The sequence below is a fragment of the Ailuropoda melanoleuca genome, chromosome 18, assembly GCF_002007445.2.
Source record: "Ailuropoda melanoleuca isolate Jingjing chromosome 18, ASM200744v2, whole genome shotgun sequence".
In the NCBI taxonomy this organism is placed as follows: domain Eukaryota; kingdom Metazoa; phylum Chordata; class Mammalia; order Carnivora; family Ursidae; genus Ailuropoda; species Ailuropoda melanoleuca.
In genome coordinates this window covers 5,850,236-5,869,806 of record NC_048235.1, presented here as the reverse complement: position 1 = coordinate 5,869,806, position 19,571 = coordinate 5,850,236, and the positions used below count along the sequence as shown (strand labels likewise).

Sequence of the window (19,571 nt, the reverse complement as noted above, 5' to 3'; positions counted from 1 at the left end):
ATGTTTTAGCTCATGGTCTACAAATACGCCACTTTAAAGGCTTGAAGTGATGGACTGAATTTTACCCAATATTGTGGAAATTATTGACATTAACAACTGGAACCCCATACACAATCTTCAAAGCGTTCCATGATAATTAGATGCCCAGAAAGGAAATCATCCGTATATGAATCTCAATGTCTGGGTTTTGAAATTCGGAGCAGAGAGGCGGGGGGTGTCATTTTATATTGAGAATGGAAAGTCAGGTGCCTTGGCGAGTCGAGCACGTGTTGCAACTGCTTCCCGGGAACATCGTCAGACCAATAGCCGTTTGCGGAGAGCTTTTATGGACGGTATAAATATTTTGAGCTCGGGGCATCATTACCAGCTGACATTTTCCTCCCTCAGGACCAGCTGTTCAGGAGCATCCCGAACGGGAGCCAGGCACATTTGAGACTTGGCTGGGAGCGGAGAGCCCCCGCACACGCTGGTGCAGCAATGGCGGTGTTAGAAGAAAGCCGGCCATTTGCTCAACAGTTATCCAATGTCTACTTCACGATCCTTTCACTCTTCTGTTTCAAGCTTTTTGTGAAAATCAGCCTTGCCATCCTCAGTCACTTCTACATAGTGAAAGGCAATCGCAAGGAAGCAGCAAGGATAGCAGCCGAATTTTATGGAGTAACCCAAGGACAAGGTATGTTTACGGTAATGTGCTGTGTTCACGTGGCGCTTAACTATGGCTCCAGCCACGATCCAAGAAAACGTCGCATGTTTTCTCTACGGGCTGCTTCCAAGGGAATAAGCGCCGACCGTCCCCTTAGGAAAACATATGTTGATTTCATGGCTTCATAAAAAAGAAAATCATCTTGCTGTGTAAAGGTCTGGGTTAATAAAATCAAGGTGTCATTGCAAAATAGATGAGTGGAAACCTCCCACGGAGAAAAATGTATTTTTCTACTAAAAAATATTTTAAATCTTTAAACATTGCGTTGGCCAGCCTATACTTTTAGAGGCTTCCATTACTGATTGTACTTTAACTGTCCTTTAACACGTACCCAGACTTTTATGAATTTTTAAATCGGTTCTTTAATCATAGGTTAAACAATTGTTATTAACAAGAGAAGATTTGAAGGTTTCATATGTTTTTTTGCAACTTTTGTTTGGCCAAGATTATAAAATAAAAGACGGCATATCAAATACTGAGATTTATGACATGTGTTCTCTTGGATGAAATTGTCATTGCTTTGCTCAGCTTGTAAAAAGTTGACTATAAGACGATAGGAACATCAATTAACAAATTTTATGTGGGTAGCCAGGTGCATCTGTTCATGTTTTTTAGACGAAATCGAAGTATGAGACCAAATGAGAAACCATCATTTTAACCATAGAATTTCAAGGGTATAAAACCATTCACATTCTATTGGACTGAGGCTCTGTACAGTAAAAAAAAAATTGTTATGGTGACCTTCAAGGTGACATTTAATTTCTTACAGCCTTTTGATTAATTGCTGGTTTGAACATCAGCAGGCAACTATGCACATTTTAGAGCCCAAATGCCTCTAAAGTAACTTAACATTTCAGACTCAAAATAGACTATCAGAGAACATGATTTTTTTTTAAAAGAGCATTTAGAATGAAGAAATTGCCTTCTTAAAATCAATTCTTCTACCTTTTTGGTTCGTGGAGTAATTCATTTTAGAATCTAGGTTACTCTGTAGGTACATGAAAAGCTAAATGAAGGTAGATAATCTCTTATGGTATGTAAGGTGGATAGTAAGTCCACCCCCACCCCCAGGAAGAGTGTTCTTATGCAAAGTGAGGAATTTATGTACTCTTTCAAAGCGAGGTCAATCTAAATGCCAGTATGAAACTCTCACAAGAAGAGGAGTTCTGCAGGAAAGAGGAAATATGTAATCCTTCAGCTGACAGCCCTGCTTCAGAAAGGGAATACTATTTAAATGTGCTACTCATTATGTTCTTAAATGAATTATTTTGTTTCAAAAGCAGCAAACATAGGAAACTAGATTGTAAAACAAAAAAAATCCCCCCATATTTCTAGATCTAATTTGAAATCGAGCACATGATCATAAGATGATGAGATTTACTCTCATAGGCCGCCTATAGCTCATTACTTCATAGTCAAATTTCTTGTCTACCTATTATGAGAATTGCCATACATAAAAACATGAAATACTGGCTAAAAATCTGCATGTTTTGTGGAGTGGCAAGTGTTTTAGAGAAAGCTATGGAAACTGCTTTTGGTACATATTTATAAATAACAGGAAGCAATTGTCCTCTGTTCAACCTGATCTCATTGTTCTTACGCTGGAAGACACAGGAATATATGAAATGGCTCCCATGCTCCCGTTTAGTTTCAGGAGTTTGTGTTAAGATATATTAGAACTCTAGGATGTCCCAAAAAGGAAAGAAAGAAATCAGTACTCACTAATGGAAAAACACTTTTCCTAGGAATATAAATTGGGAAATAAGATTTTTAAAAATTATTGTGTTGTTTTAATATTATATCTATTTAACAAAATTCTTATTTCTCATATCTTGTATTAAGCTATAGACTAAACAATAGAATACATTATCATAATTTTTATTCAGTGCAAGCATAATTAGTCTCCAATTTTATTGTAATATTCGGAGGACAATCAGGTACCTTACAAACTCTTTTTCTTTTCTTTTCTTTTTTTTTTTTACAAACTCTTTCTTGATCTCCTACCTTTAAGAGTTCATTTTTCTTTGCCTAGGAAATTATTAAATTCTTCATTTTGACATAGCTCTTCCTTTTATTTACTACAATTAAACTATTTTTATTTTGTTTATATTTTTATAATTAACCAATCAGGCTTAATTATCTTTGTTTAATCTAGCAATTTCCTCCTTCCTAGGAAAGATTATCACCTTCACTCCACTTTGAATTAGGCTTCTCATTCCTACTTTCAAGACTTAGCCAGATGGTTCCCCAACATTTTTGATGTGGAGTTGCCAAATCCCACGAAATAGTAGATGATGTGTGTATTTTCATGTCTCTCATAACCACAGAGGGCCTTGTTGACAACATTCTGGATGTCCTCCCCATGCCATAGTACTGTGGTACGAAATAAAAGAAACTCTGTCTTACTAGATCCTAGTGCAAATCAACTTATTGTATTTGAGTAACGCAGGGAAGGGTTTTTTGTTTTTGTTTTTTTCTTCAAGTACTTTCTAGTCAGGCTTGAGACCAAGGTAGGATTACACAAGGACGCTGGAAGCTAAATGGCAACTAAAATAGTTTTAAGATTATTTCCTGCTTGATCTCCTTGAGATGCCAATAAAGTTTACAAATCTGCCTCTTCATCTTTTAAACTGAAGACTTTTATCAACTCCACCATCACAATGAAGGGACCAATTTATTACAACGTTTCTCTGTACCTGCTTCCTTTTTCATTCCTGCTGTTAAATGTCCTGATTACAATCTCTAAAATATCAGAGCACTAGTCTATTTTTAAAGCTAGCACTATACTTTGAGACTAACAGTGAGGCTAACAGGAGCTGAAAGGTGTTTTCAGCTGTAGTATCAAACAGTACAGACAGCAAATGAAGATGTGGGGGGTACATAGATTTTATGAAATCACTCCAAGAGCCAAAAAGAAGCCATTAACTACTAATGCCCCCAAGGACACTTCAAGAGGCAGCAACTCTCTTCTGTTAAGAGTAATAATTTTCACATTCTATCTTGGGCTCTGAAGAAAGTTCAGTAGTATTACCTACAAGTGGACAGGGCCAGTTCTAAGCGCCTGTTTTTTGAGCACCCCTGGTATCTAGGCACTGAAAAAACGAGATATGAAAAGGCAAATGTATTTTTTCCACTTGAAGGCAGTTGATTCTAATTGAGAAGGCGAATCTTGAATTGACCTCGGGAATGAGCAGAGACATGGGTTAGGAGTGCTCACAGAATATTAAGAAATGGTAGATTTGACTGGAGTGAAGTTTCATGCAGCACAAAAATGATAATAAATTGGGCACAGATATGAAAGAATTTGAATAACAGGTTAAGCAATTCGAACACAACTTTGAAGGCAGCAAGACTCACTGAGAGATTTTAGTGTGAATGAAAGTGGGAAAATGGCAAAAGACATGTATAAAACCTTAAAGTATATGTACATATCGTAGTGATCTTGGGAGCGGGGCAGTGGGACAGGCTTGAAGTAGATAACGAAGTCAGGCTCCTGCGGTGGGGAGATGAGGACGTAGATTTTCCCGGTGGTGGTGGTGTGGATAGAAAAGAAAGAATGATATACAAATATATAAAAAGAAGAGAGGAGCCTGGCTGGTTAAGCATCCGCCCTTGGCTCAGCTCCTGATCCTGGGGTCGAGCCTGCATGCGTGGGGCTCCTTGCTCAGCGGGAAGTCTGCTTCTCCCTCTGCCCCTCCCCCACTGCGCATGCTCTCTCCTTCTCTCTCGCAAATCTTAAAAAAAATGAAAAGAAGAAAGGAATGAATTTGATGATACCTTTAAATGGCATTAGCAGAGAGCAGATGTTACTTTAGGGGAGCTGCCGTCTCCCAGAACTAGATGTGGACACACCTAGAGGAAAAGCATGTCGGTCTGCAGAGGAACCGATGAGCTGCGCAGGCGCAGGCGAGCCCGCAGCGTCCACCCAGGACCGCTGCTGGGGCTGGACTCTTCGCTGCTTGGTGAGTCTGTGGGGTCACCTGCCCCTAGTGTGAAACATTGGGGTAAATCAGGAAGCAATAAGACTAGAATCTGTATTCTAGCCTTACATCTGATTTATTTCTGTCTTCCTTTTGTTCCGCTTTTTCATCACCAAGTACCCTTCTGATTATGATTTTCTCTTCCTGTGGCTCTGTCCCCAGGAAGAGAATGAGCTGGCTTGCCCCCAGGAGTGTGTTAGTCCGTCTGACATTGACGCTTCTTGTTGTAAATTAATATATTTGCATCTTGATACCACTCTTTGGTAGTGTTTTGTGTTCTTCGAGTCGTAAGTCCACCTCTGACGTGTGAATTTGCTCCGGCTTTGCTGATAGATCAGGTTTCTGAGCCAGCAAGGCCACAGACCAGATTTTGCACTGTGGAAAATTCATCAAAGTAACGTCTCTCTGGGAGGCTGTTTGAAAAACAAACCTCGTGACATCCAGACTCTTCAGGCACTCCTTTCACAGTTGAGACTTTATATAGAATACAGAATGCATGTGTAATCATCTGAGAGAAGATCGGTTTTGGTGATTTCATAAATTTCGTTTTGGGAGTTACCTTTAAGCATGCACCTTTTTTTTTTTTTTTTTGACATGTGTACTGTTGACACTTGAAAATAGGCTAAACATGCCACCACAAGTCAAATGGCAAAAGTGCCGGCCATTTTGGAGAATAGGGTAAGCTGGGTAGGAAAAGCGGCTAGAATTTTAAATACTGTAATACCTAGGTTTTCCACCACAAAAAGCCCCTCTTAGGTCTGAAAGCAGCTTCAGGAATTTAGCTTTCCAGCAGATGTCAACCACATCAGCAGCAGTAATAGTCATTTTGTCTGTACCCAAGGAACCACATGGTTCATAGAGTTTCTGGTGCCGTGTGTTGATTGTGTTGGGGTTAGTTATGTTAAGAATGTGTCTCAGAATCTCAGCAGTGAGAAATTGCAAGAGGCAGGTCTGTAGGATGACTTCTTTCATGGTATTCATTATATAAAGGTATAAAAATACCTTGAAGATGTGAGAGCTTTGGACACATTTTCCATGCTTAGGTGGAGCTCTCTGTAAGAAAAACTTGAGCCAATAGAACTGTTCTTCTATGACAAAAGGCAGGTCATTATAATCGAAAGTGCTACAAAAAAAATTTTTTTAAGCTATTTTCATTTTGCCCAAGCTCTACTAGTTTTTGGAAATGTCAGAGCACTTTTTTTGGAAGAGACCATTATAATACTGTGAACGAAAAACGGAATCTGGGAACAAAGTTCCAAGTTCATGGAAAACTGTCATATTTTTAATGTATTACTATCTTTCCTCTCCCTGTATATTTGGAGGAATGAATGGCTATTTGGCATTAAAGAACTTGGCATACTGATAACAGCTTGCAACGGGTCAGTTTTCCTGGGAATAGTCTTCCCGTGCCTTTTGTCTCTCTCCCTTCCTTACATCATTCAATTATTTGCTTCTTTATTACTTATAGTGTTGACTTGTGTGTATTCTGTGTCACAGGCCCTGTGCTAGGCATTAAGGATAAACTACACAAACGAACCACAGTCCCTTTCCTAAAGGTGTGTATCATCTAGTGGGAGACAGATAGATAACCGAGCAGTTTAAAAACGTGGGAAGTGCCATTTTACAAAGCTAGAGAAGTTGCTGTGAGCATACCGGTGAGAGAATAGGGATAAGAATAGTTCTGCCCAGGACATGTCAGTTAAATAGAAGTTGTACTAGGAACATACATATTCTTTCCTGTAATCGTGCATGTATCCTTGTTCATAACTCTCAAAACCTTCCCAGTTCCCCACTTTCACTCCCCCATTCTCCTTTTCACCTCAATTATTATTAGTTATTTATTATTATTATTATTTATGACTCACATTTCTCCTGCCTAAATTTTTATCTAAAAGCTCAGAGTTTTATAGTTAAAAGAATGTATTTTTAGGAAAGAATAAAGTATGCTTATTATTTATCCACTAAAGTTTTTGAAAAACAGCAGGCATTGTGGAAAAAAATTTTTAAAAACAAATTTTGTATCTATTAATAGAAGGCATTGTTATAATCAGTTCTATAGTTTTTATATAATAAGGACAGTTAAAGAGTGAAAACTAGGTCTGGACCTTCTGCTTTCCAATTTACTATCTCTTTTAGAAGATGATAAATTATTAAAATAAGATTTTTTCTTGTTAGTTGACGTAACTGATACAGTTTTCAATTTAATTCCACTCAGTACTTAGACCCCTACTGTGTTCCGGGTTCAGTGTTATGTGCTACATGTAGATAGATGAATACATATGTCTGTATACACGTGGATATACATATGGAGAGATTTGTATATTTATCACAGGTACCGCAAGACTCACCTTTTGAGCCAAAGGAAACTTGGTTAAGTGGAGCCAAACTCTGCACATATAAAACAGCCGAACAGCAAGCAAGCAGAAATTCATAAGGTGGTAAATAAAACATTAAGTTCTGTAATGACTGTTTTCTAAGGAAGTCCGTTGAGAGTATCAGGTGCTTCATCAAGAAGGTGGGGCTTAAGATAAAATTTCAGAGGCAGAACGTTACCTCGTTATGTACAAGGAGGGATGAAAAAAGGTGAATATAAATGCAAAGAGGAAGTTTAGAATGTGGAACTAAACAAGCCTGGTTCATGGGGGCAAAGATTGTTGTATAAATATTAGATAAGGACGCATAGTTGGGTGGTTAATAATAAATGCACATCTTCTCAATCACATATCCAAAAGTAAACAGTTCTATTAAGAGCTTTCTGCTGCCTTTACTAGATTCAGGCTCCACAAAAAAGAGCCATTACCTAACGATGGAAATAATCACCACTAGGGGTATTTTACAGAATCTTTGGTGGGATGAGATAATATGTCATTACATTTCACGAGCTCCATCTCAGAGAAGACAAAGAACCTCTCGACGGGGACTCAGCAGCGCCCATCCTCAGACTGCCTCGATGGCAGTCCTGTGGATTCCTGCGGTATCGCACAGTCAGCTCATTTTCCAGCCTGGGGAGAAGAGAGGAAAGTTCGTCCCCAGTGACAGATGAACCGTGTCATGGAAAGCAGGTGGAGTATTTGGAACGCCTCTTACTTTGAAACCACCCTCAAACCCTTTTAAAAAAAAGAAAGAAAGGAGAGTTTGCTTACGGACTCTGTAGACCTTTTGGCATTTCTTCTCTAACAGCTGCACGAAGAACAAATCATTCATTCTTTCCAGCCTTCTCTCAGCAGTGCTACAAAGGAGACCATTGGGTTTTTAGAAGGCAAATGCCCAAAGGGTATCAGATCAGGGAAGGAGAGTAGCATAAATTGTTAAACTGTTAGCACTTCCAGGTGGCCTGTGATTAAACAAGTCCACTCTGTGAAATTAATTGGGGGAGAACATATATAAGAATGATTTTTTTTCCTTATAATTTCTTTTCTCAATCTTATAATTCTCCATTGGTTACCGTGGGACAGGTTTTTAAAAATCTGCCCTCTAAGTAGCTTTAGGAGTTTTCTAGAAAAGCCCATGGGATTGAGAGGCTAGGGCAGTGTGCAGGGGCAAGATTCCTATGGGCCCCATCCCCTTTCTAAACAGACGGCTCTGCCGTTGTGAGGTTTCAGAAGTTGGACTTCCAGAGGAATTTTTCTTTAAAGAAAAGGATAAAATGATGTTTATTTTTTAAAAATTTTTTTATTGTATTATGTTAGTCACCATACAGTACACCCCTAGTTTTTGATGTAAAGTTCGATGATTCATTACTTGCGTATAACACAGCCAAGGAAACAGTCAAAAAAAACTAAGAGGCAGCCCACAGAATGGGAGAAGATATTTGCAAATGACATTGCAGATAAAAGACTGGTATCCAAGATCTACAAAGAACTTCTCAAACTCAATACACAAGAAACAAATAAACAAATCAAAAAATGGGCAGAAGATATGAACAGAGACTTCTCTAATGAAGACATACAAATGGCTAACAGACATAGGATAAAATGATGTTTAAACAAAAACGCTCTCAGTTTGTTGAAAACATGATGCAAGTTACACGCATCTTTACAGAACCCAACCACCTTATAAAATGAGTCACAACGGAATAGCCTTTCAACATTCTTTCCTAGGGATTAGAACAACAGTAAACATGCTGGGCCCGTCAGGAATGTGCGCGACAACGCGAAATGGCGCGAGTCCATTCTGTCTCCATGAGGGCAGCTAAAATTTCCATGCCACCATTACCTACTGAGCAAAATAGAAACATTCAGAAATACACACACGCTTTCCAGAAGGCTTAGAGGCTTAAGCTATGGACGGAGGACAAACAAACTGAAACGTAATACCGAAATGCCATTCATGTTCTTAAATAGAAACATTGGCTCATCTCAGTCATCAAGTGTGAGGTTCGATTTAAATGGAAACTGACAGTGATACCATGAACGTTAAGGCCCATCCGTTGAAATCTGCCCTTCACCCTCATAATGCTGCAAAGTTCTCGGGAGCTGATGGAGTGGGGTAGCCTGTTGCCAGAGTGCTGGAGGAAGCTTTCTCCTAAGGAGGTCCCAACACAACACAGCGGAAGTCCATAATGAGCACAGAAGTTGTGACTCCGGGGGACGGAAGCCCTCCGTAACAACCGAACACATCTTTGATCAACCACCGAGGGATTTATGAGCTCCTTCTGTGTTCCAAACGACCTAATTCACTAGAGAAGCGATGATTCCTATCACCCATCAAGAGCAAGTAGTAGGTGCTGTTCAGCGTGAATCGATGCACCAAATGCATTTCTGAATTTGGAAGCTTTGTGTCTTCTTTCTCTCTCTCGAGCCACGATCCAGAATGGGGAAATAGGAAAAGGAAAAAGCGCTAGTTTCTTCAGAGCTCAAACACATCGAATCACAGATCTATTGAGTCTGGGCAGGAATGAATATTTCTTCATAGTGACTCTCCAAGAAGTAAAAGAAAGGAAACTAAACGAAAATGTGAACATTGTTCTCTCCATTCCCTGTGGTTATGACAAAATTGTTCATCTAGTAAAATCTCCTTTGGCAGCCAAGTTTTATGGCTACTTACCATCATTCAAACAAAGACCAAAACAAGAGTGATTTGGGTTGGAGGGACTATCTCCTATGTAGCAAGTATTGAGTCCTGAAAGAGTACTTGTGCCCCTCATTGGCATGACCCTCCAAGGATGTGGAAGGCGAATCTGTTTAAATAAGCCCAATCTTTAGGGCCCGCTGGAGGTAGTACTGGTTCTAAAGAGAATTTTATTTATGAAAGTGAGATTCCATGATATTTTTATAATCATTGAAGGGTTCGTTTTAAGTAGCACACCCAAATGACCATAAACCTGGTTCTACAGCATTTTAACAGCTATTTTCATTATTTAAAAAAAAAATAAGATGTTTGAAAGACAAAGGATTTAACTAGAACAGAAAAAAAATATAAATTTGTAATTAAGGCTCAAGAGGCAAACACAATTCTTGCCAAATTCGTGGATACTGAATTGTAACAAGACTGCAGGGCAATTACAATTTACTAAGCAAAAAGTCGCTGGGACTTTGCAGTAACTCCCAATGGCGTGTAAGAAAAACAGTGTCTGGGATGTGGGAGGAACTCCGCTACTACTTATGGAACGAATAAAATACCGGAAACTAGGGGGAAATCGAGTTTCAGATCACTTTGCAGGTAACAGTGACTTAGCCGTACATAAATTGTTCTGCCATGTTTCTAGTGCCTTCCAGCTGTGAGATCTTAGGAAAATTGTGAAGTCTGCAGCTCTCAGTTTCTTCATTATTAAAATGGAGATACCGATATTTATTTCAGAGGGTTATTGTAAATTTCCTATGAGATAGACTTTTAATTACTTCAGCTATTTGTCACAGTGTCTTGGAATATAGTTACTCCATAGAAGTGAGCTCTGTATATTATACAATTTACAAGACTTCAAAAACAACGCAAGACTGCCTACAATTCAGTCGCTCAGAGAAGCATCGATGAAAAAGGGTAGTGGAATTATAATACATTGTGTTGGCTAAGCACTTGCTGTAAGCACATGCTAATGCTAGGACATTTTTACTAAGCGACTAAGTGTTCTGCCCAGCATCACATTAGGGCTTCGGGTAGATGGTTTCAGACCTTAAGTGCTTGGCTTTATTTATGTGTTTATTTAAGAATAAGTACCTGAAGTTCTGAAAGGTTAAGTCTTTCTGAGCTATCACTTAGGATTGCAGTAGAGCAAGGCTGAGGGTTGGCTGGTGTGTGGCAAGGACCTAGATGGAACGCTATGGTGGAAAGGCGAGTTTAGAGCTGGCTGTTTTTAAATTACTTGCAGACATTTCTTCTACCATCTTACTCTGTCAAAGGAACTCTTCTCGGCAGAAATCCTTTGGATGGGAATGTTTTCCTGGGTCAAATACCTGGTCAGGCTATACTGCAGGAACGCTTGGTCTTTTCTGGAAAGGCATTACCCTGAAAGCGTAATGGCACGTTAGCATAGACTGTCGCAGCCTATCTCTGTTTACTGCTCCGGGTGAGTGTCTTAGAAGGAGCTGAAGCTGCTTAACCTCCAAAATACCAAAGCACCGGATATTAGCTGCCTCTGCCAAGCCCTCTTGCCCTTTTATTTTCTTTCCTCTTAATCCCTGGCAGCTGAAAAGGGAAGACAAAAGCCGGAAATGACAACAGGAGCTGTGAAGAGCTGAGTCAGCTCAGACAGGGATTTGGCTTTTTTCCTTTATTTTCTCTGCTTCTCTCTACCAGCTGGTCTCTCCAGGAAGCAAGCAAAACATAATTTTTCACTGGACCTATCTTACAAAAGTTTTTTTTTTCTTATGAGACAGGAGAAAAATAACCCTTTAAAAAAAAAGCAGATCTTATCTGGAAATAAAGATGCAGGATTATTTCATAGGATCATTGAATAACCTCAAAGCCTATCAATATTTTAAATGGTCTGGGGCTCTGTGCACAGGTTTGCAAAATATAGCTCCAGGAGCTTTCCGAAACACCTGCTTCTTTATGAGGCCACCGCAAAGGTTATCTGAAGGTGGCTATGCCTCTATTCAGAAAAGAATACATCACAGATAATGATCTCGCCTTCCCTCTTCAATAGGAAACCATTAAACTGTGTGTGTTATAACCGGGGAACAAAGTGATGATCCAAACCACAGGAATATTCAGGCCCTTAGTTGCAAGGTCTGAGACAGGAATACGATAATGGACAAAGCACTTTCTCAAAATGGCGACTTCACTAACTGGGGAGTAACACAGGGACCCCCACATTTTCCTGACGTAGCTCAGTCTAGCCTCATCTGCAGTAGGTCTGTGAGGAGCAATGAAGTTGATCCAATACTGGCCATTTGTTTTATGAGATGAGAGGAATCTGTTCCCTGTTGTAATATCAAAATTGTAATGTTCTGAAAGAAGCGCTGTTTTTCCCCATGGCTTCGTCCTCAGCGCTTTTAAAGCTATGTTTAAAACTTGGTAAAATACCCATCAAATACATATATACCAGAGTACATGCACAGCTGTGCTTAAAATTTGTGTACAAAGCAGCTTTTAGTAAATTACTGGATTTTTGTCTTCCCATGTATTTGTCACTTAAAAGAGTTCCTTTGGAAATAATCTGTTTATTTTGTAAATATAAATTTTTCATATACTACAGTTTCTTAAATTGAGGTGTTTTCCTAATAAATATTAGTGGTTAATATTGTAGGAGAAGATGAGAAAAGGAAAAAAGTGAATCCCTTGTTTTCCAAATTCCCTGTAATTGGACTTAATAAGGGTGCTTAGCATGTCTCTTGACCTTTTATAACCCCAGCTTTGATGCTAAATGACCTACCTCACACTTTCTGATGGCAATATGTTATATTTTTTTGTATTTCACAGTTTTCCATACATTCTATCCCTTTTCATCCTCATAATTGTCCTCTACAAAGTCATGGTATTAATGCTTTTTTTTTTCTTTTTTTTTTTTTTTTTAATTTGAGAGTGAGAGAGCGAGAGACAGCATGAGCTGAGGGAGAGGCAGATGGAAAGGGAGAAGCAGACTCCTCACTGAGCAGGGAGCCCGATGTGGGACATGATCCCAGGACCCTGGTTCATGACCTGAGCCGAAGGCAGACACTTAGCCGACTGAGCCACCCAGGGACCCTTTAATGCTTCTTTTACAAAAAAGGAGTGGTTTAAAATTCAGAGGAATTTGCTCAAGGTTATTGATCTTAGAGGAAAGTCAAAACAGGTGTCCTGGTATTTTGACATTGTTTCTGACATCACTCATCCTGCCCATTTGTGGGACTTTGTTTTTTAGTTTATATTATGAAGCGAGCAGTATTCTTTTTCCAGAGCCAGCTCTTTTTTGAGTTGCAGTCCTTCTATCAGGGTCTTCATAATAATTCCAGCCAGACACAGAATCACTTAGCACTTTTTGGGCTGGTGTCCCAGCCCCCCTGCACGTGATATCCTAAACAAATTCAACACTGATTATACCACAAGGTCGGATCCTTACCAGACTGTGAGCTTCATGAACACAGGGATTTGCGTCATCCTCAGAACTTAGAAAAGTGCCTAGGACATGGCAGGTACTTACCAAATAATCAAAGAAGGAAGGAACAAAGGAAGAAGGGAAAAGGGAAAGGAAAAGGAAGGAGATTCAAACTGAAGTCCATGGATTTTGTTACCATTTTCAATGCAGTGCTTTGCCTGTTCTCCTCATGCCTTGCGCAGTGGTGTAAATGTTCACACACTGAGTAAACGCTCATGGAGAGACTCAGGGAGTTAATTCTCAAAGAAAATGAAGACATAAAATCAACACTGTCCAGAAGTTAAATCTATAATAATGCCCTCCACTCCTCCTTCTTAATCAGACTTTTTGTCCCTTTTCCCTGATTCCTTTTAACCTCATGGATTGGTATGAGCCCTCCACCTCAAATAAAACAAACCCATTACCTGTGTCTTTTTGACTGGAATTAGTTAATGGCTATTAATGTATTCAGGTATCTTACTGAGCTCATATAAACTTAAAGATTGCTTGCCTTTTGTGAAGGATGCTACTTGTTAACCCTTGGATTTCTCACTTTAAGTGAATGCATTTTTATTCTTAAAATGTTAGACGTTCTGAGCCAACCTTCAAATATTACTAAATGTTCATTCTTTGTTCACTTTAAGCTGAATGATCATTACGGCCCTTCAACATGTATATGGCACACAGAAAACACCACAAACGCCATATATGAGAACTATAACTGAGAGGAGATTGCTCTCTTTTTTCCTCTAAAGCAAGTCAGGAAATGGTCAAGTGCTAGAAGATGTTAAAAGAAGGGGTTTGGCCAATAGAAAACTTAAAATCAATACCTGTTGTAAACAATACCTCTGGACTTCAGCTCTTCACTCTTCAAGACTGTGCCCCCAATTCTTTAGAATCTGTTTTAGATAGCAAAGTGGTAGGAATGATAAAAATATATATTTTTTTAAATCTTGCTTTTGCCAGGGTGCCTGGGTAGTTCCATCGGTTAGACGTCTGCCTTTGGCTCAGGTCATGATCTCAACATCTTGGGATCGAGCCCTGCATCGGGCTCTCTGCTCAGGGGGGTGTCTGCTTCTTCTCACACTCTCCCTTTGTATGGCTCTCTCTCTCTCTCAAATAAATAAATAAAACCTTTAGGAAAAAGTCTTGCTTTTCCTGTGCACACAACTGGCTTCTTCATACATGGGCAGTGAAAGGATTACAGTGGGAGGATTGGTTTGTGTCCATGTCTGGAATCCTCTGTAGTTAAGGTAACACAAAGGCAAGAGAGAGCAGGAGCCCCCACAGCGTGGGGTAGGACCTATTTGGGGACAGTTATGCAAGGACAGACTGACCCTAGGACCCTGGAGACGCCCGCCAAAGTGTATGTGATGCCACTGTGGCATGCAAGCTGCAGTTGAGGCCAGCACACCTGGGACTCCTGACTTTCTCTGCTTTGTGCTTTAAGACCCTTTTTTGCAAGTACATTCAACGCAGCAGAGACAAATGTCTGTACACCTCTCTGTTCAGTATCAACAGAAAACGCCGTAGCTGTTGCCAGCACCTCAGCCTTCCATGAGCACATGGTTCATGGTGATAAAACTATTTGTGGCTAGAACTATGGGGAGGAGAGGGGCATGTGTAAAATTGTTCTTATATTAAGTCCTTGTCCGGGGTGCATATCAAATTTTCTTCCTGGCAGCTGTTGCGCTCAGACCAGAGAACCCAGGGTGCTGATTTCATTCCTTGTATGAATTTGTGGACCTTGTTTAAATTTCATGCTGGCAGCTGGTAGAGATAGAACGTTGTAACCAAGTGGGTAAAGAGAAGGAAGGAGGACAAAAGTGTCATTTTATGAGAATATGATAGCAAACACCAACCTGGTTCTTAGCTACGTGCCAGGGACTGTTCTAAATTTGTATGATCATAAACTCATTTCATCCTTACAAAAAAGTTATGATGTAGGTGCTATAGGTTGTTAGATCTGTTTTTTGCCTTCTTTATTTTTTTTTAAAGATTTTATTTATTTAGAGAGAGAGCACACGTGAGAGGTGGGAGGGGAAGAGGGAGAGAGAATCTCAAGCAGACTCTGAGCTGAGCGTGGAGCCCCATGTGGGGCTCGACCTCATGACCCCAAGACCACGACCCGAGCTGAAATTAAGAGTTGGATGCCCAACTGACTGAGCCACCTGGGTGCCCCTTGCCTTCCTTATTTTATGTTCACTGGTTTAGATTTGTCTGCCTGTGGTGTTAAGTAGCAATACGGTACATTGGAAAGAGAACAGGTAGGGAGCAGACAATCTTGGCTCCAGTCTTGCTTTGCAGTGACACTCTGGATGACTCTGGGGACACTGCCTACCCTTTCTCCACTTCAGTTTCTTTATCTGCAAAATGAAAAAGTTAGACAAGATCAGTGGGTTTTGAATTTTTTTTTTATGCTGTTGACTTTTTTTTTTTTTTTTTTAATGATCTGGAAGCTCAATTTGTGAAGCAGATAGAGTGGCAGCTGCACTGTTTGAAGGCAGAGCCCCATGCTTTGCCGGCACGCGCCAGGGCAGCTCTGTTGAACTCCCAGGGCTTTGAAACCATTCGTAAATCACTGAAGTAGATGGCATCTAAGTCCACGCTTAGCTCTGAAGCACCATGATTCTTTCATGTTATTTTGACTATTGGTGGATCATTTTTGACCAGAGAAGCCTTTAGCACAGAGAACCTGAGTTCCTTTTTGTGAATTTATCACACCCGTGACCTCACCTGCCCTAGGCCGGAACATGGAAAATGTAACTCAGCTGCACTGCTCAGAACTGGTGCGAGTCACCACATAACTGATAATGACAATGATTTTAGGACAGCCCCTGTGGTCCTGCAGATGCATTTTCACGTATTCACTTCAGGGGTCACCCAAGGTCACTGGAGGCTCATGGTTGGCAACTTTCCTCCGCAAACATGCTAGAGTAGTGCTCTGCCATGTGCTCTCTCTTCCTCTCCCCCGTGCTTCCCTTTCCATCCACAACATCCTCTCCTTTCTCCAGAGAGAGAGTAAGCAGTAAGCACTTTCTTGCCTTTATGGGTTTCGCTCCCCTGACTGTGCCTCAAGCAGGTAACGGTCTGGTGTAGCCTGCTTTTAAATTTTCTATCATTTGACTCATTCTCTCAATATTCTTTCATGATTTACTTTTTTCACTGACCAACATGATAGAAAGATTTATCTACGTGTACCTAGAGTTCATTCTTTTTCGGTGCTGTAAATTCCAAATTTGGGGTAATTATGAATCACATTGATAGAAATATCTAGTACAAATAAGTTTGTCTAGCTGCAGGAGTGGAAATGCCAGGTAACACCACATGTGTATCTTTGGCTTTTTAGTTGCTGTTACACTATTTTCCAACATGATTTTATCTATAGTGAGATCCACAGTGTACGGGAATTCGTGGTGCTTCCCATTATTGCTAATATGTGGTGTTGTCAGTATTCTTAATTTTTCCCAATCTGGTGGGCATGTAGGGCTACCTTATGGTTTAATTTTCATTTCCCTATTAATGCCATTTTAATGTTTATTGGCCATCTGTACTTCCATTTTTTGCGATATGCCTTCCAAATACTTTGCAATCTATTCTACTGGGTCTTCTGCCTTGTTTTTCATTGATTCTAGAAGTTATTTATATGGTCTAACAATTACATGGAAAATGAAAAAAAATCTTAAAAACACTACTTACAAATATGTTTTGTAGCTTGGCTTTTCACTTTTCATGGTTTTTCTTTGGTGAACAGATGCTCTTTATTTAAAAATAGTCAAATTTAGGGGTGCCTGTGGGTGCAGTTGGTTAAGCGCTGGACTCCTACTTTTGGCTGGGGTTGTGGCATTGAGCCTCGCATATGGCTCCATGCTCAGGGTTCAGTCTAATTGAGACTCTCCTTCTTCCTCTGTCCCTTCCCCCCCATGCATGTGCTTGCTTGCTCTCTCTCTCCAAATAAATAAATAAATAAATCTTTATAAAAAATAGTCAGATTTATAAATTCTATTTTGGTTAATACTTTTTGTGTCATTTATTTTTAAAATTCTTGCTGTACTTCAAGATAATCAAAGTGTTTTTTTGTATTCTCTTCTTAACGCTTTCCTTTCAAATTATCCACTTGCAATTGAGTTTTTGAATGGTGTAAGCCCATTTTTTTCTAAGTGGGTAGCCAATTATATTCACCCCATTTAGTGGAAATTCAGACATGCTCTCTATAAACCATAGTAACTGCGGCACCCCCTCCACATAAGTTTAGTGTCTGTTCATACAAAGGTCTCTTTATGGGCTTTCTTACTGGGTACGTCTCTCCAGACCTAAACCACACTACGCTGGTTTCAACAGCATTCTAATATCTTGATACTTGGTAGAACAAGCCCTCCCACTTTGTTCTACTTTCTCAGTGGCTTTGGCTGTGCTTGGTAATTTGAAATTCCATATTTTAGAGGCAACTTCTATCGTTCACAAAACACCTGTTGGGTTTTTTGTTGTAATTCATTTAACCTATCAATCATTTATTAAAGGGGTAATTCACATCTTTGCAGTACTTGCCTTCCAATGAATAAATATGATATATTTCCTCATTTATATAGGTTTTCTTTAATGTTTCTCAGTAAGGTTTTAGTATTATCCCCTGAGGAGGTCTTACATATTTTTGTTGAATTCATTCCTAGGTATTAAATTGTTTTATGCTATTGTAAAAAGTATCTGGTTAAATTGTTTCATTTCCTATCTCTATGTTGTAGGCATAGAGGAAGACAATTTTCATATATTAATTTTATACCCAGCAAACTTGCCAAACTCTTATTAATTCTAATAAGAATCTGTAGGTACTATGGGGTTTTTTTTAGGTAGAAATCATATTATCTGTGAATAATGCCAGTTTTGTTTCTTCCTTTCCAATTGTTATACCATTATTTATTTCTTCTTCCTCAGTTACTCTGTGGATTAACATCTTCAGTACAATGTTCAATGGAGTGGTGATAATGAGTGTCCTTTTTTTATTTTTCAATTTGGAGGAAAGCTTTCAACATTTTGCCATTAAGTATGTTTTCTGAAGGTTTTTGTTTCTTTGGTTTTGTAGATAACTTTTATCATTTTTAAGGAAGTTCCTTATTATTCCTGTTATGTTAGCTGAGTTTTGTGTGTTTTTAATAACTCCAGCACTTTCAACTGGGTGGACATCTGGAAATTCTATTAACTGAAGGAACACTTAACTTCTGCAAATGCATTTTTTTCTTTTTAGCATTCCTAATACTATCAATGGTGTAGTTCATATTTTAGCCTAATTATCTGGAAGACAGTCCACTCTTTCTACTCACTTCATCAGTGATATGCTATGGCATGGGGTGCCTACACCTGCATTCTGTGGTTGTGTCTGGTACTATGATACTGATTTAAACTCTTTGATCTCTCTGGAATGCACATTCATGGTAGATGGTCTGGAAAGTTCTTCTTTTTCACAAGTTTCTTTTTCAGCTTTTAAAAATCTTGTCTCAGAAAAATCTGACTTAACAATATCATTTTTCCTTTCTCCTGTTATACCCTAGCCCACCAATTGTCTTTAAAGTGTCTGTAAAAGGTTTAAATAACCATTATTAATTTTACACCAAGGTCAACTTTGGGATTTTTCTGTGTTTTATTATGTTTGCAAAGTTTCTGTAATATGCACTTCACTTCCTGGTAATGAACTGAGGAAGGATTTTTTTTTTTTTTTAACTGAGGAAAGATTAAGGTAATCTGGAAACTCTTGAAAAGCCAAATTCAGAGCACAAATTATAAAGAGCGTGGTGGCTGAAGTGGAGGAATGGGTCATTTTAACTGAAGTGACTATTCAGTTTGGCTATTTTCACGTGGTAGCAAGGTAAGATGGAGATGTGGCAGAACTGGCCATTTGTAGAGAATGATTTTTTTCTCTGCATTGGATGTGAGGTCTTGTGTCCCAAGAGATTTAAATCCATATAGTAATTCAGAGTCATAATTGGCAGGTAATAAGTAGCAATTTTTGTATTTTGTGCTATAGATTTAAGTAGCTACGATGTCAATGTGGTTTACATGTGATGCCCCATGTAACAATGAATTTGTGCTTTGGCATGTGGGACATGTGCCACTCCAAACTTATACGTGAAAGATGTCACTTCTGCAGACAAGATTTTGGGTATAATTTTATTCTAGCTCTCTTTAGTGTTTGAAAATTTTTTGTTTATTTATTTTTGTAAGAGAGAGAAAGTGCACTAGCACTTGAGCAGGGGGAGGGGTAGTGGGAGAAGCAGACTCCCCACTGAGCAGGCAGACCAATGCGGGACTCGATCCCAGTACCCTGGGATCATGACCTAAGCCAAAGGCAGACACTTAACCAACTGAGCCACCCAGGCACCCTCGCTCTCTTTAGTGTTTG

General features: G+C 39.4%; 1 protein-coding gene across 1 annotated transcript in view; it reads left to right on the top strand.

The window, feature by feature from the left end:
* Positions 1–373: 373 nt before the first annotated feature.
* The window catches only part of ASB5 (ankyrin repeat and SOCS box containing 5), a 50,542-nt gene continuing 31,344 nt past the window's right edge, over positions 374–19,571 (top strand). Inside the window, exon 1 of the mRNA XM_002928157.4 lies at positions 374–673. Coding sequence (XP_002928203.1) covers positions 478–673 — 196 coding nt within the window. The 5' untranslated portion in view covers positions 374–477. The remainder of the gene's footprint in view (positions 674–19,571) is intronic.